At 43.8% G+C, this 22,118-nt stretch overlaps 1 protein-coding gene across 1 annotated transcript in view; it reads left to right on the top strand.

Moving 5' to 3' along the window:
- Positions 1-21,625, top strand: part of LOC147710705 (integrator complex subunit 11-like) — a 61,134-nt gene extending 39,509 nt beyond the window's left edge. Inside the window, exons 5-7 of the mRNA XM_086919379.1 lie at positions 11,345-11,573; positions 19,599-19,697; positions 21,587-21,625. Coding sequence (XP_086775505.1) covers positions 11,345-11,573; positions 19,599-19,697; positions 21,587-21,625 — 367 coding nt within the window. The remainder of the gene's footprint in view (positions 1-11,344; positions 11,574-19,598; positions 19,698-21,586) is intronic.
- Positions 21,626-22,118: the final 493 nt, after the last annotated feature.

Here is a 22,118-nt window from a genome sequence, read left to right as displayed (position 1 = left end):
CGCTATCTCTGGCCGCATTTTGTTCCTTTAACGACTAAGAGCACCCCTCTCCCAGCTTCTATCCCAGGATGGGCCTTCTGGGGGTCCAGCAAGTACAGGCCTCCCACCCATCCTGAAATGTAGCATGAGGGCTCCACCACAGTAGGGTAATGCAATAACTCTGTTGGCCTCAGTCTGCGTCTATGTGGCGCGTGGCGCAACGGGCCCACCGGGGGTGGGGAAAGAGTCACTTGGGCCCCACTCCTGTTAAGTGGCCACTCAGTCTGCCTCCTGCAGCACCTCGGGGCTCGGGCTATACGATGGGGACTCGCCACTGCCTGATTCTGTACAGCGGCAACCTGGTGCGCCTCCCGAAGCTGCACACGTTTGCCGGCACCTGCAGCAGGGAGCTCGCAGGCGCATGTGTCGCACCTCCGGTCGCGTGGTTTCTCTGTAGGGGGAACACCTGCCGGGCCGCCTCGCAACCCGAGGCAGCCTGCCCCTGACAAGAATAATAGGGTAAGATCGAGGCGCACTGGCGGAGCTCTACATGTCTCTCTCCTGCAATGGTATTGAGCTACTGGCACTGTAAATAACGGACCTTTTATCTATGTGTTGGTTTTGAAAACCGATAAATAAAAGGCATTGCCATTCACAATGCCTTTTACAATTCCATTTACAATGGCAATAGCTTAAAACTTTGCAAATGCGAGACCTATTGCATTGCAAATGCTTGTTTTTTCTGTCCCTGACTGTGCCTGACAGAAAAGTAGACATTTCACCTTCCACCCTAAATAGGACGGGCAGTGTAATGTCCTTCCACCAATCCACCCTACTCCCTTGGGCCTTCGGAGGAAGTTTTCCATAGATGTAGCCAATGAGAGCAGTGTCAACATAAAAATGAAGGTCTGTCCATCTCTAAATGGTGGGCATGGCCAAGATGGTGGACGGATGAGACGCGCTTTTCGGTCCCTGCTCCCCGCCATTGGGCCTGACTTCCTGGAGCTGTACAACATGGGGTTGAGCCTCTGATTAGCACACCAACGCTTTGGCCTCCCTGGAGTGCTCGCTCTTCAGTGGATTTTGGTCCCGCCAGCACTCCCCTGCCTGATCCCAGAGGCCGGTCGGAGCTTGGGAGATCTGCGGCCTTCAGACGTGCTGTAGTCGTGGGGACTCCAGCTCGCCCTGCCCGGTTTTGATAGACTGGCAGGGCGACTGAGAGGGGACGCATGGCAACTGAGAGGGGACGCATGGGGTATCTGGCAAGAGAAGCTGCCATAGGACCTGAGGGAGCACCCGTGAAGAGGGTCTGACTTCCTTGGTGGGAGCTGACCTCGAGGCGGGCCGGTCTTCTGTGTGCTGGTTCCCCTGGGCCTAGCCCTATTGCGGGATGGACAACGGTCCCTGGCTATACAGATGGCACAGTGTCACAGTGGAGAGACTAACTGCAGCACGGACGCGGACCCTGCCAGTCTCTTGACCAGCGGAAGGCCCTGCATTGCTGGAGCTCGATGGACATCGAGGTGCCTTGGCCCCCCCAATCCCCGCAGATTGTCACTCGCAATGGGGACGGAGTGAGGTGAGGAGCACCAGGGTGGAGGAGGAGGAGGGTGTCAACCCAGCCGGGGGGGGGGCAGCTACTGGTTTCACATGCCCCTCCCCCTTTTCCTGGGCCACATGGACAGCAAGGACCGCCTGGGCGTGATGAGGAGGCTCCTCTCCAGTGACATTTCGAGCACAACTGGACATTTCAGCTTAACTGGGCCCTACTGGATCCCCCTCACCTCTTTGGCCTGGCGCCCCCATAGTTCGCTCAACGATTCCTGGGGCACTCTGGAACAGGGGGGCCCGCAGAACTCTGACTCGGCTCACTGGCCATCTGCTTCTGGTCACACACTGGCTGGCTTGCCCTGTGCACCTATACCTTGCCCTACACCTGGTTAGGCCTAGGTGTCGAAGCCTCTGTCTGCACGTTGGTGAAGCTGGATGGGGGATTTTTTGAGAAATGCTGCTGTTCCCTCGCCTCTGCTCTGAGGAGCTCCCGATGGGGGCCCGCCGCCACCGGGTGGGGACCCTCAGTCTCTCTGGACGCTCATTATCTTGGGTGCTTTGGAAGCCTCTCCCTCAAATTGCCTTTCGCTATGGCCACCGCGAGGGGCAAGAGGTACCGAACCCTCAAGGACATGCTTTTCAAAACGCCTGGAGCCCAGACCGGAGACTCCACTGCAGCCTCGAACGTGGACAAGACATCAGACTCTGGGAGTCCAGAGGCGCCAATCCCCCCCCCTCTTGAGGTGCTGTTTGCCTCCTTGTCTGAGGATCTCCAATTCTTTAATAAGGAACTTGCTGGTGAACTCAAGGACGTTGGAAGTGACTTAGATGGCCTGGGGGTCAGGGGCTCATCCCTGGAGGATCATGAAACAGGGAGGTACGTTGAAATTGAGCAACTCCAGCAAGAAGTCCTACGTCTCTGGGATCAAAATCTGGATTTACAGGCCCATGCTGAGGACCTGGAGAACAGGTCCCATCGCAACAACATCCACATTCGAGGCATTTCCTCTGGGGCTGATGGATCAGACATCACTATCTTCGTGACAGAACTCTTCTGGTTGAATCTGGAGGCACCCCCAGACATGGATATCGGGCTTGATCGCACCCACGGGTTTGGCCCAGGAGATTATCCGCGGCCCCTCCCCCAACATACTAACTTTCCCTGATTTTTAGCGGAACCTCTACGCAGTGAAGAATCTATCGTGCTGCCACTGCATACCTCCAGGAGACCCGTACCTCTGTTCTGACGATGGAACAGGTGGCCGAACTCGACCGGCCTATTCGGATCAAAGAGGTTATTTCCAGCCTGACAAAACGTTTCCAAATCTCCAGGTCTGATGGCTTTCCTGTCTCCTTTCATAAGACCTTCTGCCAAATCTTTGCACCCCTCTTCACTAGGTTTTTGAATGCGATTGGGGGCTCTTCATCACTCCACCCCCCCTGCACCCCCTCCATGCTCATGGCGTCTATCGAAGTGATCCCCAAACCAGGGAAGGACAAAACCCATTGCTTCTCATATAGAACCATTTCCCTTTTTAATGTGGACCTCAATCTCTTCATTGGCATTTTCGCTGCCCACCTCCATCCCTTACTCCCGGGCTTTGTAGACCTGGACCAGGCCGTATTCATGCCACAGCGACAATGTAGCGATAATACAAGGTGAATCCTGCACCTCATCAACAAAGCCCAAAGATATGACTAGGAGCAGATGCTCCTGGCCATAGACACTGAACAAGCGTTTGACAGGGTCAGCTGGCCATATCGAGCGGCCACCCTTTGAACATTTCGGTCTTGTAGGCCTGTTCACTGGATAGATCCTCAGCAGCTATACCCAACCAACGGCGGTGGTCCGCGTCGACAAACACTCCTCAACCCCATTTCCCATTGGCAGAAGTAACCGACAGAGGTGCACTTTGTCACCTCTGCTTTTTGCCCTTTATATGGAACCAATGGCATAGAGAGTCCGAATCAACCCCAGTATACGAGGGATTCTATTTGGTGGAGAACAACACACTATAAGCCTATATGCCGACTGTTGTAAATAAGATGGTGATAGATGACAGGATACTTCTTGTTGATTACAGGTAGATTTATTATAAGACACAGCTGAGCACACAAACCTCGCCAGCTGACCAGACCACCAACTGACACTAGTGGAATTCTCCAGGTAGAAGTCAGAACATACATTGGCATTGTGGTAGACAGAGAACAAGAAAACACAAAGAAAGGACTAAGACAAAAGACAACCATATTACACGAAGAATCAATGTACAACACATCTCCCTCCTTTATAGAAAAGAAAAGAAATAAAGGAAAACAAAGATTGCAATACAAGAGACTGCAACGACAACCACAAAGACAAAAGAGTATCCAGAGACACAGGATGAAAAGAGAAGAGTGAGGTGAAACAAAACACTCAAACAACCAAACAACACCTACCCCATGTTGTACAATAACAAGATACACAACACCAATTAAGAACCATACCAGGTATCCGAAATATCATTACACTCCATCCCTCAGAGAAACCGGGTAGAAACCCTATTAACAAAGGTAGGTATAAACATAGACCCTTGGGAGAAACACAACATACCTCAAGAAAGTGATAACACAACTTTCCTTTAACAGGGTACACCTCAGGATAGACAACCTGGGAACTGACATGGGCAATGACTAATAAGAGCAGCACTAACACTACTACCCATTTCAGAAAAACTAAACCAGTCAACCTGAGAACTAATATAGGTATTGATTGCTCACCAACTCCACACCCTCCAAAGTAGGCTACACCACACAACAGCACAGGATGGTTAACTTGGAGATTGACTAACTTCCAACACTATTTCTCCAAAGAAGGGTACAACACAGACTTCAAACCCTGAAACCAAACCTACAACATGCCATACAAAGGGTATACCATGGGTACCATTAGGCCCCACCCCCTCCCCAAAGAAGGGTACACCAAAGGGTAAAAACAGCGTCATAGGAAAGTACAACAACAACTCTCAATACACTTTCCTCACTAACCCCAATAACACACAACAGGTTGCACAGGGTTCACACACTGGAACTTATACACCAACATGCCCTACATAGGGTATACCATGGGTACCAACTGGCTCCACACCCTCCCCAAAGAAGGGTACACCATTGGGTGAAAGACACCGCCATAGGAAAGTAGAGCCACAACAGCTCTCAAAACACTTTCCACACTGACCCCCAAAACGCTCAAAAGGTTAAACACACCAGGAAAAAAACAACAACAAAAAACACATAAGCTCTCCTAGATAGAGTACATCGGGGAAAATGGCCCTGCAGACTAGAATGAGGCACCAGATGTCAGTGCAACCCCATAGTAAAGAATACAAAAGGAGAACAGACCCATGAAACCGTCATCACATACCTGGTGTTGATCTAGTTCAAGCATTCTCATATCACAATCATGCAACATTTACTAACAAACTCGGTGACCTAACCACCAACAACACAACAAAACAGGGTGACAACAAACGTTGCACAAGGCTCACACCTTGGGATTTATACTCCAACACGCCCTACATAGAGTATACCATGGGTACCGACTGGCCCCACCCCCTCCCCAAAGAAGGGTACACCATTGGGTAAAAGACACCGCCATGGGAAAAAACAGCCACACACTTTCCACATTGACCCCCAAAATACAAGCTACAACAAACGTTGCACAAGGTTCACACCTTGGAATTTATACTTCCAACACACCCTACATAGAGTATAGCATGGGTACCGACTGGCCCCACCCCCTCCCCAAACAAGGGTACACCATTGGGTAAAAGACACCGCCATGGGAAAGCAGCCACACACTTTCCACATTGACCCCCAAAATACAAGCTAATGAGCTGCCTAACGACAAGACACAACAGCTCGTAGTCCTGGTTCCTCTCAGAACCTCTCTGTAACAACTCGCTGTCGCAAATCCTTAGACCTGGAAGATCTTGAAACCCTTCAGTCTCAAATTTACCTCTTGGATTCGTTCCGACACAGAATCCTCACCTTGCTTCAGTGACATGCTTCATGACTCACAGTTCAAATTTTACTAAGTTTTGAAGTCACCATCAGTACAATTTCAGTCCCGGCCACTTGACGGTAAACTTTGTCCTCTCCTAGCTAGACACTGAAATCCATGTCTCTTTCCAGTCCCGAGGCACACGTCGACCTTTCCCTGTAACTAACTTGGATTCTTCATCAATGTTGTGGACCTACAGTCCAGAGACTCACTTAGGACCTACCATCCCGAGTCTCACCAGGAACTTTTCCCCGTTGCGGATTTACTGTCCAGAGACTCACCTTGGACTTACAACCACGAAGGCAAAAGAGCATATTGGGGAAAACAGTGTAAAAGTGAAGTGTGAGGTGAGACACAACACTTAAAACAACTAATAGGCCGGAAAAAGATAGTGCACTCCCTCCAAACTGTCTTTGACCAGCAAAACAGGAAGAGAAAGTCCACTCTCTCAAAATCTGTTTCCGTCCAGCAACACATTACGCTCTGAGTTGAAGATAGAGAGTTCAACAAACGCCTTCATGCTTTATAGATACTACATTCTTACATAAACTTAGAAGATTCCAAACGTAGGTACTCCTGAAGATTACTAAGAGCAGTATCACAAGCGATGTAAAGAAAATCATTTTTCTTCTTGAATATTTCACTCCAAAAGATGGATTCGTCCATCCTTGCTGTAAAACTTGGAACTTTTTTCCCAAGCACAGGCTTGCTGACTTTGCGTCCGTTGTGGACTTCATGTCCAAACTCCGACTTAGGACCACAGTTCCCGTTGTGGACTTTCTGTCCAGACACTCACTTGAAACTTTTGTCCCCATTGTGGACTTACCGTCCAGAGTCTCACGTGGGACCGCTGTCCCCGTAACAAACCTATCGCCGAGACTCTCACCTGGAACCTCTGTCCCCATTGTGGACTTACCGTCCAGAGTCTCACGTGGGACCGCTGTCCCCGTAACGAACCTATCGCCGAGACTCTCACCTGGGACCACTGTCCCCATTATGGACTTACCGTCCAGAGACTCACATGGGACCAGGACCTTTGTCCCTGTTGTGAACTTACTAACCAGAGTCTCACTTGGGACCTCTGTCCGCGATGTAGACCTTCCGTCGAGGCTCTCACCTGGGACCTTTGTCCCGGTTGTGAACATTTTGTTCATCTTGCAAACTTGACTCTACTTGCAAGACCACTGTCCATGCTCTGTTTTTTTTTTTATACTTTGTTGTCTTTTACTTCTGTCCCCTCGCTTCTTTGGCCCAGTTATGGACTAATTTCGCTCTGCTCTTTGACTTTCCGAGGATTCCGTGCACCAATAGTTATTGGACATTTGTCCATAGATTCTCTGTCAAGCCAAAGTCTCCTTTATGCTTCTTTGCTATTCATAAGTACTAATTACCCAGTTGTAAGGCACTCGTTGATATTGTGAGGGACATGACATGTAGAACAACAAAATAAAATTGTTGCTTTCTCAAAGCAAAGTTCAATTTACTTTGTACCATCCACTTTGACTCGTTTCCAGATTATTCCCAGATCTCTGTTACAATAAGGGAAAAATCCACTAGGTGGCACTGTTGTTATAAGTTTTACACTGTGACTCGTATTTTATAGTCGACACTCGTGATGTTTTTACACTTCTTGAAAGATGCTCCTTTAATTTGAAAATGTGTAGAAACGTTAATGATTGCTCTTTAACTGTCCGAACAGCACAAACACTCAGCTACAACTCACAATTAGCCTCACACGAACCCTCCAGGAATGCGGAAATTAACAATATTAATAAATGAGACACTTGCCAGGAGATGTGCCGCGTGTATAGTTCACAGTTGAGAAACACCTTTGGTGGAGCGCAGTGAGCAATATAATCATATCGGACAGCAAGCAGTGAAATTGCCATGGAAACAAGGTACGGGAAAATGAAAAAAAACAGAAAATGGCTGCATCACGTCGCGTCGTGACCCCTCACATTGCGCAGTGCGTCGATGACGAATGATGCACCCAGGATTCTTTCAAACGCTGCAATGAGGCTGAAAACACCACGCTCCTCCACTGAGTCACACGGAGATTCTATCACGTCATCAAAACTGAAAATGGCATGGTGAAGAGCGGATCAGCTCGAGACAGTAAGCATCCAAGCAGTGGCAACAGTCAAACTAATTTTTTTTTATAACTACGTAGCAGACTCCCTGTGGGACAACATGAATCTTGCACACAAACCTCGCCAGCTGACCAGACCACCAACTGACACTAGTGGAATTCTCCAGGTAGAAGTCAGAACATACATTGGCATTGTGGTAGACAGAGAACAAGAAAACACAAAGAAAGGACTAAGACAAAAGACAACCATATTACACGAAGAATCAATGTACAACACCGACAATGTCCTAGCAACCCTGGAGGAGCCTTTTGCCTTCCTACCCGCCTTCTTGGAAGAGCTGTAGGCTTTTGGGTTGGCAGCAGGCATGAAGGTGAATATTCACAAATCACAGGCCCTCAACCTGACCCACCGGCCACATACACTAGATGCCTTACAACGGACCCTCCCCTTTCAATGGGCTTTGACCTCTATTCCCTACCTCAGGGTCCACGTTACCCCACAATCTCAGCAATGGTAGCCCTTAACTACAAAAACCTGGCCCGCCATATCAATTCCGACCTATGCCAATGGCAACATTATTCACTCTCTTGGCTCGGACACGTAGCACCGATCAAGATGACGATCCTTCTCAGAGTTTTGTTCCTTTTTCAGGTTCTCCCCACGATCTGCCCCCTGGGACATTGCGATCCCTTAAGCAGGAGCTTCACCGATTTATGTTGGCCGACAAACAACATAGTCTACTCAGAGACCTGAGCTGCAGACCCCACCAATTGAAGTCAGTCTAGGGCTTCCGAACCTCTATCGCTAGTTATCAGGTTACGTAACTTAGGGTCTTTGTGGAATGGTCACGTGAAGGGTCAGAAAAGCGCTGGCTTTTCATGGATCGGGCCGTGGCAAGGCAACCCCTGTGGAGAATTCCCTCCCTGCCCGAACACGCTCAACCTAAAACCCTCTATATTTCTCCTATCACTAAGTCTTTGTTGGCTGCCTGGGACAGATTGGCCGTATGGATGGATCTCACATCCTTCCCTTCCCCACTAACACCTATAGTTGGAAATCCAGACTTCGGGCTTACGTGACCCTGCGTTCCACCTCTGGAATCAAGCAGGCTGTAGTTCTCTTGGCCACCTGTTCGACCAAGAACGGCGGCCCCTTTCAGTCATTACACACATCTCATGAGCTGCCGGAGTTGGAGCGCAGGCATTACACCCAGATTCGACTTTGGGTGAGGCACCCATCTGTTTGTACTAGAGCAGAGCATCATCTTACCTCATTTGAGCATCAGCTGTTCACTAAGGTCTCCAGTACGTAACTCATTTCAGAGTTATATCATTTGACAAACCTCACTGCGGAGCTTACCAAATCTACTAGCAAGAAACACTGAGAGTCTGTGATAGGTAGAGAGCTGACGTTGAAAGAGTGGGGAGACATTTACTACCGTGCAAGACACACCAACCGCAATATGGCCAGTATCAAACCGGCTACAAAAACCGTCACCGACTGCACAAATGTAACCTATCTGGATCACCCGAGTGCTGGCGTCAGTTCGGTCTCCAGGGACCCTACTACACATCTTATGGGACCTCCCAAAACTCGTGCCTTACTGGTCGCAGGTTATTAAAGACATTGATACCTTCTTTGATACAGAACTCCCCATATTCCCAGCTTATATTATCCTAGGTCTCCAACACATTCACCTTTCCACTTAAATCTCGCCTGGGTAGACCGATCGGATTTGCACTGGTGGCAGCCTTGCAGAATATTTTGACACACCGGGTACACATCCCCACCTATAACAGATGGATGCACCAAATGCGGTACATACTGGGGGTTTAATGTATAACCCTCGCTTTGTCCAATCGAGGTGTGTCCTTTTCCAAGCTGTGGGGCCCATTTTTGAAATTGTTAACGTACCTACCCCAAATACTTATGACTTCTTCATCTGCCTCATGTTCTCCTCACCACCACTTGGGAGAGTCCAACCTTTGGATAGGTTATCCTTGTGATAGTGTTGATTTCGTTTTTTTGTGCAACCGAGTCCTGGATGTTCGGGGAGGGGAAGGAGTTATGGGGATGTCACACACACTAATGCTTTGTGGCCAGATGGTTATCAGGCCTTGAATTGGTGCTGTATTATGTTTCATGCTAATAATACTAATAAAGAAATTTAAACCATAAATGAGGTAGGCAGACCGAAGGTTTGACCAACCACGTACACTGTCACATTGGTGCCACACTCTATGTCTGGCCATTAATTTGTCACCTAGAAAGTGAAGAGTTAAGATTTACATTGAAGGCCACGTTGAAGCAAAAACATAGTAATTCACACAGCACCAGAGCGTTCTTTATACCCGGGTCTGTAGATGGCCTTCCCTGGGACAAAGCAAGTAGAGGGCTTTACTTTGAGATTGAAGTATACTAAGTGCTTTTATATTAAAGGCTCTCTACACAGAAGTGACATCTGCCAATATTTGTAAGATGTCCTGCTCTGCCAGACACTAATAAAGACGCAAGGTAGCCTCAGGAGATGGCATGAATTGAGATTTGCCATCTCTCAGGCTTTTATGAGCTGGTATAACAGTTTCAAGTTGAGGAAATGGAAGCCCTCCATCAGTCCCTAGCAGAAGCACATCTTAACGGGGCTCAAGTATTCATACAGTAAGCAATACCATTTCAAATACAGAAATACGTGTTATGCACAGCAGACACAGCATTTCACCAGTTAAATACTTCCATTTATAACCTCTGTTCTTTCCGAAAGGCAATCGCCAAATAAGTACTAGTATTCCGATGCCCAGAGGAAATCAACGTGAAGTCACAACAGTTCTATGATAAGGACATGTGTACAGGACTAGGGAGATATTAAGAAAATTAGATATTGTTCGTGGTCAGTGAGAAAAAGATACCATATTTACTCCGATATAACAGCTATATATTTGAGAGGGTTATGAATAAGATGTTAGGATACTTAAAACAGAAAACCAACATCTTTGTCTGTTGGGCACTATTTATGTAAATGGGGCTCAAAGAGTATTTTAATGTGATGATGGAAATGGCCTGTGTGTGGTATAAATGTAAAAGGTTTTTTTAATGGGTGATGGTAGTGTACAATACAATGAGACCAGGTTAAAGTTGAATTGTTTGAATAAAATGTCATATTAGCTAAGGTGAAAATATATTTAGATATTAAATTAGCCTTTTTTATTGATGAGTAAGTGACTTGTGAGCTGTTGAGGAGGCAGGGTGTGTTTGTTTATAGGTAATATAAACATGCCTTTCTAATTTGTAATCCGAATCACTTTGGGCTAAGCTATGTTGTAGAGTAGTTATGTCAACAGAGAAGATGCGATTCATAGATTCTGTACCACATGGTGTTGAATCTGGGAGGGAAAGATATAGTAGTCGAAGTTTCTGGCTATTTTACTTGGTATCTCTAATCTACATAATAACTGTAGACTTGAGCATTAAAGAGCAGGGTCAGTTTTCCCTATGTTGAAATGTAGATATTCCTTGACAGGTGATGCCTGTGTATCACTGTGTGGGCCTGGTTGTACCAGTCTGTTCTCAAGTGACTTTCTTTTGTTGCATAGTATTCAAATATTTTGAAAGGATTCTACTGTTTGCAGACAGTTGCCACACCCGCTTCTCTCCACTCTCCCATTTTTCTGCCATTCTTTGACAGCCATTTTCACCTGGACCATTGTGGGGCCCTGCCTTATATGAGTGAGATGGTGGGCTTCGACGGGCCCATCTACATGACACACCCCACCAAGGCCATCTGCCCCATCCTGCTGGAGGACTACCGTAAGATCACTGTGGACAAGAAGGGGGAGACAAACTTCTTCACCTCACAGATGATCAAGGACTGCATGAAGAAAGTGGTGGCAGTGAATCTCCATCAGACGGTTCAGGTATGGGAATGAACAACATGGAAATTAATCACTAAAACTAAAAAGCATTGTCAAAGCCAATAGTTCTTGCCTTGACGATTTGATGTGGTGCTTATTTTTTATAGTTAGCGTATACCTCAGCAATAAAAATAGGAAGAAATGCTGCCACCAAAACATAGCATCAATATGCTTACAATAAAGTGTTATAATTGAACAAAGTAACATTTCCATATAATTTTAATAGAGCAGGAAGATGTGCTTAGTACAGGTATGGAGACCATTTTTAGCTTTAATGCACATCACATGAATATATGAATGTCATTAGCACAAAGAAAATATACTGCTGAATTACGGATACCAGAAGGCAAACACACAAGGGTAAAAATATTTAAAATGTAAAGAAAAAACATTTGTAAAGTATTGGCCCACCACACACTTCTTTTTGGGAGGTTGTGCCCATCATCAGGCCTAATGCAATGACTCACAGTGAATGAGATCCAGTGACTTCGGTGGGCTGACCCATTGCTCCATGCTTTGTTCTGTGGTGGGGGGAAGCAAAACACTTGAATAGACCAGTGGAAAGTCCCTCTTTCTTATATTTATATTTTTATATTTGTGTTTTTATGTTTTTTAATTTAGTGAGGCTGGCGAGACAGCTAAATCTGTCAAAAGAATAAATGTTTCATCTCAAATGTGACTTTAAAAAAAAAGCAAATGTCTGGACAAGTAGATATAAACCTCATACTGAGAATGCAATGTGCACAACTAGTAAGACCCAATTGACTTTGAATCAGAAAAGCAAAAGAAAACAGCCTCCATCTGGTGTGTCCAACATTAGACATAATGGAAAGGCTGCAGTACCGAAACCGCCATGCTAAACATTGCTGACGACATTCGTCGTTGGATGGACAAGGGATAGGCTTGCCTTCTTATCCTCCTCGACCTCTCTGCTGCATTTGATACAGTTAATCATTCCTCCTTACTTGAATATCTCAAGTCCCGCTCAGGCCTCAATGGCATTGTCCTTAACTGGTTCACCTCCAACACAAAACTCAACAAATTAAAATAAACTCCTGCTTCTCAAATATCACCCCTGTCTTTCTGGGTGTCCCCAAGGGCTCAACTATCTCCCCCTTTCTCTTCAGTCTTTTCATGGAGGCCCTTACTTTCAATTTGAATCAAGCAGGGTTTAATTATCACCTTTACGCTGACGACACACAACTCTACTACAAAATCAAATCACACAGCGATGTCCTTCATCAACAACACCCTAAGCAAGATTCAATCATGGTTTTACTCTAACAATCTAAAACTTAACCCTAACAAAACAGAAATCATTCTATTCTCTGCCAAAAGTAACCATCTTCCTATCCAAGGCTGGATCTCTGACCTCAGCGCCCTTAACTGTCCGCTCAATCTTTCAAACTCTGCTAAATCCCTAGGTTTCGTCCTAGACAAAAATCTGACTCTTAAGGATCATATTAACAATACAGCAAAAAAAGCACTTTTCACTTTTAAACACCTCAAAAAAATCAAACACTTCATCCCACAAGATGACTTTAAACGGGTCGTTCAATCACTAGTCCTCTCTAAACTTGATTACGGCAACGCTATTCTCACTGGAGCCCCTACATCTCACCTGGCCCTCCTCATAGCACTGCTCAACATGGCTGCCAGGCTGATTACCAACTGCAGACGCTTTGACCACGTCACGCCTGCCCTCACATCCCTTAAATGGCTCCCCATCGAAGGAAGATGCATCTACAAGACTGCCTGTATCACCCACAAAGCTCTTCACTCTCAGTCTCCGGTTTACTTAACCAAAGAACTCACAAGAGCTGGAACCACCAGAACGAGTAGAAGCTCGAAGACCCTTCTCCTTGTTCACCCACAACTAAAAAAAAGAATGCTACCCAGTCTAGCTCCTTCTCAGGAAATGCACCTAGCGTCTGGAATGCCCTTCCGATTGACCTTCGATGCAACCCCTCCTACCTCTGCTTCAAAAGAGACCTTAAACGACTTCTCAACAAATTCTTAAGCCAATAATCCTTTCTGTTCCTGATATCCTTTTGTTCACCTGAACAGGCTATCTATCTGCTAACCTGTTAACCTTTCGTTTTGCTACTTATTGTTTACAGCTGCCATTGCTCCCCCTGGTATCTCATCTATTTTTACCGACTAACTTCTTGTCTGTTAGCTCTGGTTTTGCGTTCTCCCTGGACTTTACTTAGTGGACTTGTCCTCTATTATGTAACCCCTCCCCTCTTAACCTATTGGTTCTCTGTTCTATTTTATTGTGTGCTCCTATGTTCTACCTCCCCTATTTTATTTAACTGTATTTAATCCTTGAATCCTCAGTACTTGTGCCTCCCTCTTGTTCTTTGATGGTGAGAATTCCATGTATGTGATTGTATTCGCATGGAACTACTGTTCCACGGTTATTGCCTTTTCCTTGCATATGTAAAGCGCTCTGATACCTCCGGGTCTAGCCAGCGTTATACAAAACCTTCTAAATAAAATTAAAATTAAAATAAATACAAGGCTTCAGCAATTTCGGAATCTTCATGAAGTCTGCAAAAGATAAATGTGCATAAAGTGAATCAAACTGGGAATCTTTTACGTACACAGTGGTCATCCTGATAATTTGGCGTGGATCTAATCCCTATGGACCAATGTTGAACATTGCGCTAGCATAAACAGTCAGCAAATGCTTGCAGTGGAAATTAAGAAATTTAACCATTTCAGGAAATGGAATTTCATAAAACCTAAAAATTGGCCTGTTCCCTATCGTTAGATTTTAGAACTAAAGTTGAACTATCCAACCCAGTGACCAGCCTTTCTGGCCAGACATCCAGCATAGGCAGTGTCACTAATGAAATAGATGTAATCGCTTTGAGACTACAGCCCTAGTACCTAGGCCCTTATAGCCAGGTTGACCAAACCTATTGCTCGGGGGGAAAACATGCACTGAACTCTACAAGAATAGCTGACTCTTGTGGCATCTATCTTAATTAGGTGACGTTCTATACTGAATCGTATTCATTTCTGCTCATTTGTGAACCTGTTTACCCTGTCTGAAACTGATGGGCTGTCAGATGGGTGTTTATCACTCTTTGTGGGGAGTGGACAATAAATAAACGAGTCCAAGGCTGTACTGCATGAGTCTGAGTAAGGGACTGACCCTTTTGCAGCTTTCATTGGTTCACTGAATAATAGGACATGCCTGCAAGCCCTATCGTTGAAGAGTGTGTGTGTGTGTTTTTAGCATGGAATAATGTAGCTTAGAACCTGGCAGAGTGAGGTCCGAAGGAATTTTATTTATTTATTTAAAGAGTTTTATATAGCACTGGCTAGACCCGAAGGTATCAGAGCGCTTTACTTGAGAATCAACAATGTAACAGAAAAAGATCAACAATTACACATTACATCAAAAAATAGGCAATACATTAGGAGAGGAGAGAAAGGAGAGAGAAAAGTAGTGGAGGGCGCAGGGGAGGTGAGAAAGGGAGGATAAAGGAAGAGACAGCATGAAGAGATGAAAGGAAGTCTGTCTAAAGACCGACTGGGTAGGTGACGACCAAGGAGGGGATCCACGGCCCATCTCCCCTATAGCTAAACCAGGTAGCTCCATCGGGCATCAGACAAAATAGTTCAGTCTCAAGTGGCGAGTGAAGAAGTTTCCAAAAAAACAAACAGGGTGGGGACAATAGTGACTCCTCTTGCAAAGATTGTGTAGGACATAACCTGCAATCCTTGACCATAGTAGTAGCCACTATTAATTATATGGACTCATTAAAATATCTTTGGCTTTGTGATGCTCTAAGGTGACTTTAATTTGTAAATCGCAAGCGATCATAGGTAAATGGTTTAAGCTTGTTGATAGGGCTGGCCTGATTGTTTGTTTTTTCTTTCAGTTTGGAAAAAGGGTGCATTTTCCTCTGGATTCGCGCCTGTCTCACCACTAGGGGGAAAAAGAGAAATGCAGAAGAAATCTGCCCGTAGTTCTAGATCCTCTGTGGTTTGTGCTCCTCTGTCTATAATACCATTGTCTTTCCCCGTCCTGGGCCAATAGTAAATGTAGGCAGAGACCCTTGCTGTGCTTCCTCAGCAGCTGATAGAGGGCTATCGTAGCAACAGAGGATACCAGCCACTGCAGTCTCAAGTCTTAACTGAAAGAAATGCCAATTAAAAATACAGGTGAATGGACGAGGGTGAGGGTTAAGTCAAAGATTTTGACATTAAGGGGGATATTCTCTACATCAAAATGTCGGAGCGCAGTGTTACACCAAAATTAGTAACGCAGTTCGCTGATATTTGTAAAACACAGGGATGCGCCTTATTTACAAACTCAACTAATAACCCAGTTTCGCACACCTGTCCATCGGCTGACAATGCTCTACTCCTCTTCACAGCCACTTCTGCACTCTGGCATCTTACCGCTAGAAATGGGAAGCACTGTCAGAGCCTCGTCTCTCTCCTCGTGGATATGGTTAGTCATTTAGGTAAAGAGATATGAAGGAGGTGGCACAGTAGGGATGTAATATTGTTTTTTATCCTTTGTTGCTAACTTGGTATCTGTTTCTCTTGGGTTTCCTTAAGACCCCTCACATGAGGTTCCTGCTGGTATTGTGTGCCTTCTTCCTACTAATTCAATAAGACCAGTCATTGTTCCTGGGGGGGGTCATTTTCTGGTGGTCTTTCAGCCTTCATTTTATTTCATTTACTTGTTCTATTCCAAAGATGTCTGTGTCAGGAAATAACTTATTTCTATCACCATCAGTGCACTTGACCCGCATTTTTACAAACCTGCATGTGCCTATACACTGCTGGGTGTCCATAAGGCCGTAAGGTACCTTGAGTTAGCATCCTCCCACCACTCCTAAGAATAGGCAATAACATCCAGGAAGAGAATCTCTGGAACTTTGATATTCCAAAGTACCCTGCTGCCTGTACATTGTGCGTTCGGGATCCCATATATATGGGGGAGGTTTCTGTTTCAATTTGTTAGATACCATGTGCCTTCCTACACCCTAATTCACAGTCAATAAGAATGTTCAAGCAGTCTGGGGCCCTCCTCCTAAGTTCATCCCCGTGGAGGGGGAAAGTCCAATTTCAGAGAAATTGGCAATAAGAGGGACTGACGGTTTTCTCTGGAATTGGAACACCTCCTGTCACAGCCTGTCTAAGGTAACAGAACATCTGAGGTGGCTGAATCAGTGTAGCCCTTTCAACACATTCATTAAATAAAATTAAATTGGGGACCTGATTAACCATACCTTCCCTCAGGAGCCCCTCCTGCTCTAGTATTATGGATTTTCACTCTCACATCTGTCTCCTGGTTTCCAGAATTCACTCCTTTTCTACCCAGCCATTTCATCCCATCCCATCACTTGCCAGATGGCTTCTATCCGTAATCAAAGTAACAAGGCATTACCTAATGTAAAATCTATAAATACAGAACAGACTAGTGTCTCAAAATGAAATTGCATCTGACCTGATTGGTGCGATATCCTGGCTGCAGCATGTTACAATTACATTAGAATAGGCAAAGCATTTAAATGTTTTCACACTCTTATTGACATACAGTTGTACAAAGTCTGCCAAAATTGCAGTTATCTAAATAAGTACAGTGGTGGGGAATTATCTGGAATAAAAAGTAACTTCATTTATTTTTAATTTTACTTTCTCTTTTTGACCTTTGTATGTCACTTGGGATCTCCTAAATCGATGAGAATCTCTTCTAGCTATGTAAAAATAAGTTGCGTATTAGTTTCATTTTGAGATTACCTTGAAAGTTTATTTTATTTCAGAATTTCACCCTGTCGATGCTGTGTATATGTTATTTAGACAATAGCACAAATGTAGTCCCTTATAAGTAGTCCATAGATTAAACTATAAACTAGATAAGCTTTGGCCATGTACCCCGATACATTTGATGCAGCGGAAGCGATGGGGGATTTTTGTCAGCTTACCTATCCACACCAACCACTATACCATGATAGGAAACGTAATTCTAATGACGGGCCCATAAGTCAGTATCACTCAGTTAGCAATATCAAAGGTCCTCTGATGAATCTTTGGTAGAGCAAAAAGGGACTAAATAATGAAAGACAAAATGCTATTTCCCCACGAGGACCTACAATGAAGAAATACGCTAAAGATTGGTCATTATAAACATATCCAAATAACTCAGTAATAAAGTCGAACACTATTCTTTTCTCATTCGCTTTTCTTGTATTTCATAAAATTAATGGTCAAGTACAAAGTACCAATTCAAATGTCATTATTTGATTAATAAAATACAGATTAGAGTCACAATAATCATGCAGATTAATTATGAAACATCACAACATAAGATATGGAGAAGTGAGAGAGATAGAAAAACATAACCGAAACACAGTTCACTTACGAAAATGAAACACTAATGCACAGCGTGCAGTTAGTCTGAAAAGCCAACGCCACGGCCGTTAGAGTGTAGCAAGAGCAGCATCACCAGCCAGTGATGTGCAACGTCTCTAGGAAAGGATAGCAAGTTTCACCAGCCAGAGAATCCGGAATCAGCACGGCATGCAGCATACCACGAATGCAGGACAGGTCACCAATCTTGTGAACGAGCCGAGGAACACTTTCCCACAGCAATCTTTAAAGTACGCTACTTCCTTTCTTCCATTAAAATGTTGCATTCTCTCTCTTCAGCAAGCCTCTCTATTGGGTTTTCACAATGGTGTGACAATCTACTGACAGTGGCTTCACTACTATTTTCTAAACACTCTTTGTCGGTATATTGTATAACTTCCAAGAGAGGAAAAGGAAAAGAGCCTGGCTCCAAATGTATTCTAAGCATTACAGTCGTTACATTCATATCATCTACAACCCTCACCCAGGCAGGAAAGAATCCTAAAAGACTTAGAAACAGGCTAAATATCTGCACTCTAAGGAAGCATTTGTAACATCTGAATGACAGGAGCAAGGAAGGTACATCCTCTAACAATTCTAAGGCCTACATTATTTTAACAAAACGGAGAATAATTTCTAAAAAGCCAACACTACTTTCACGAAGAATAACGCTGTTTGTTTTGTGGTTTATTTTCCAAAGATAGGAAAACAGAATAACATTCAATTAGCATTTATTCTCATTATGTTGATCAAGAAAAATCAAACTATTGTGCCTTGTGCATAATTTCACGTGTTGTACACTCTTGTATTATTTGTTGATACTTTTACTCATATTATTGAAGCATGCATTTGGGTGACTTACATCGATTAGATTATATTTTCAAAAATCGTGCTCCGTCACATTTGAGTGCTGTCCTACATGAAGGCAGGATAATGAATCTTTTGGTGTCCGAGTCAGAAACTGGCTATATACTGGAAAGTGGTTGTACATTTCACTAAGGATATCGCAGGCAATCTTCTGCAGTTTACATTTAAGCTTTTTATTCTGCAACTGTCTAAGTTCTGTAGAAATAAGGGATAGAAATTGTACCTTCGTCTGCAAAACTATTTATTCTGAAACATTTGCTCGACTTTGAACCCTTCTCTGGATCTGCAAATCTGCTCTTATCTCAGTGTTTTGAGAATAAAGCTGCTAAATGAGAGAAGGAAATTAAAAGACAGATGTCTCCACCTCCGAAACAAATGAAATCATGTGTGACTATACAAATGAACGGAATAGCGGAGATGTATGTAAAGGATGGTTATTAGCATATTCATCATATTCAATGAATCTATTTTGCGTAGTCATTTTTGGAACATCGTATCGAGTTTCTAATCTAAGCATGTCCTTTATCCACTCCATTTTATTTATTAGGCTATGTTTGGTGATTCTTTTTAAAAAAAAAAATTGAAAGCCTATAGATTTAGAATCAGTAATTAGGATTACTTCTTGGGTTTCTGTTTTTTGGCTTCTATATAGTTATGTATTTATATGTGCTCCTATAATAATAAATTCATCATTGTGACTATGTGCTGCATTGAAACGACATTGAGTGGATTGACCCATCTCTCGGTGTGTACTGGACTTATCATAGTCTTTTCATTTTGCAGGTCGATGAAGAGCTGGAGATAAAAGCTTACTATGCTGGTCACGTGCTGGGGGCAGCCATATTTCAAATTAAAGTTGGGTCTGATTCTGTTGTTTATACGGTATGTCCTTTCCTTGTGTAAACACACACGCACACACCACCCCATGTTAAAAAAACCCATATATCTTGTAATGCAATTCAGATCAGGCCTAAAGATGTATAGCTTCATAGTGTGCAGTGGTCTGGTTCCTCTGTCCCTTCTGTGGAGTACTACAAGCCTCTCTACTTGTCCCGCTTCTCTTTATATCCACTACTTTTTCCATCAAGCTCTTATTAACCTTTGACTCTTATTTCTATGCTGATGATTGTCAGAACTACTCTTTACCCAGATCGCGATAACCGTTTGTGTTACAGATTCTCTTCCATCCATCTCTCAACACCCTGGAACTTTTCATCTCAACCCTTCGATAACTATGATTTTGTTCACCCCAGCTCTGGCGATCCTTTAATTTAATTTTCTTTCCTCCTTCCTTTTTTCCCCTTTACCGTATCCTGGGCATCAACTTTAAATTTTATCGCACCTTTTACCTCTTCATATTTCTATTTTGTGTATGTTTTGGCTTTTAGGGTCACATGCATCATTGTGACATGCAGTCACAGAGGGTCAGATTCACAGAATCTGCCCCTTTGCGACAGCAATGTTTGCATTTGGGATGCATCATCCCAAATGCAAAAATCGCTATTTAAGTAATCGGTAAAATTGCGATTACTTAACTTGCAATTGCATTTAGTGAATCGTAAATTGCGATTCCCTAAATGCAATTCAACAACCAAAAACAAATTGCAATTTCGCAATGAAGAAATGCAAATTACCATCAATTCAAAGTTGATGGTAATTTGCGAGAACTTTAAAAAATGCCCAAGAGTGCATTTTTCAAAGTTCTATGTTGCACACATACATGTCCTCGGGGCATGTGTGTTTGCAACATGTGTTGAAATAGCAATTTCAGGGATGCATCGGGGTGTCTTTTTGGTACCCTTGAAATTGCATGCGCAATTTGCAAGTACCTATTTGGTACTCGCAAATTGCCCATGCAATTCCCATTGATTCCTATAGGCCGCTAGGCCCATGGGAATGAATGGGAAGCAATTCCTTATTTGCGAATTGCTATTTGCGAGTCACAAATAATGAATGTGTAGGAATCGCACATTTTTTGCAATTTCTACATGCATAAGCATTTGCAATTCCTAAATTGCGATTTTTTTTTTTTTGATTTTTTTTTATCGCAATTTAGGAATCGCAAATGCAGTTTGATGCATGTGGCCCATAATCATTTAATCTGCCGCCAGAATTCGATTTTAAACTCTTGTTTTCTCCCTTCCTTGACTCACCAATCACTCTCGTCTACAGTATTTTAAGAATGCACCTGTTCATCCTCTGTTTACCAACTTTATGTGCTGGTACCTCATCAGCCATTTAATTGTAAGCTTGTACCCATTAACATTTTTCTTAATATTCTGAATTCTCTAATCTACCCATACCTTACTATGCTCTTAATTTCTAATCTATTTTCAGTCTACTCCTGGTTCTCCATACCACCTCGGATTTTTCTTTGTCATATTACACGTAAACTATGATATGTTCTTCCCTGTGATATTTTGCCCCCCTGCCTCCCCTCCACTTACTCAATATTGTACTCCTATTGAAACGTTTCATATCTACTGCCATGTTCAGAGATTTGGGAGGGACTGTCTTGAAAGCTGTGCCAGCATTTTATAAATGATGCAAAGTGTTCTCAATTGTTGTACACATTTACAGTGAATCCTGTATATTGTTCGAATACTGTCCGTCTTCTAAATGTGAAACAAACTTGTACTGCCACCAATACAAACCAACGTGTACATTGAGTACCCCTCACACTCTTTTGCTGAATGAACGTGCACCGACACGAGCACAATATTACGCTGTTTTCACAGAGATTTATTGAACTTTTAATCTCTCTCTTCTAGGGTGATTATAATATGACACCGGATCGTCATTTAGGGTGAGTTCAGAGTAAATGAATTCCTGTTGATTGGCTGCGCCTTTTAGGTGGGATATTATGTTACATTTTATGTCACGTTATGACTTAGAGGAAATAAGGATGCTGATGAAACTCAGCCTTTTAGTGTTTTTCATTTTCCTGGTACAGCTGATCAGAAACTATTGGCGACTTAATGTTTTTTGACAAGTGTTTACAAAGCTAATATATCTGGTATATGTGAGGCTAATTTGTTGTGCAATAGTTGAGCAACTTTGTATGTGTTTGCCACTGCTATCCTAGGAAAACAAATCCCACAATGAAGTGACTTATTGGGCTGCTACAATAGGGAAACTGGGAATAGGACCCCCCTCCCCCTCCTTTGTTGGGCAGACTGTACCTTTGAAGAAGAGGGTTATGAAAAGGAGCCTGAAAATGAAGTTGGTTTGTCAACCATTAACTTGAAAGGCATATAGAGCACAATATTGAATAGTATTCTTTTGACGAAGGGCCATTACTTG

This window comes from Lissotriton vulgaris, chromosome 5, assembly GCF_964263255.1.
Source record: "Lissotriton vulgaris chromosome 5, aLisVul1.2, whole genome shotgun sequence".
NCBI lineage: Eukaryota > Metazoa > Chordata > Amphibia > Caudata > Salamandridae > Lissotriton > Lissotriton vulgaris.
The sequence above is the reverse complement of the archived record's forward strand: the minus strand, read 5'-3'. Positions and strand labels throughout refer to the sequence as shown.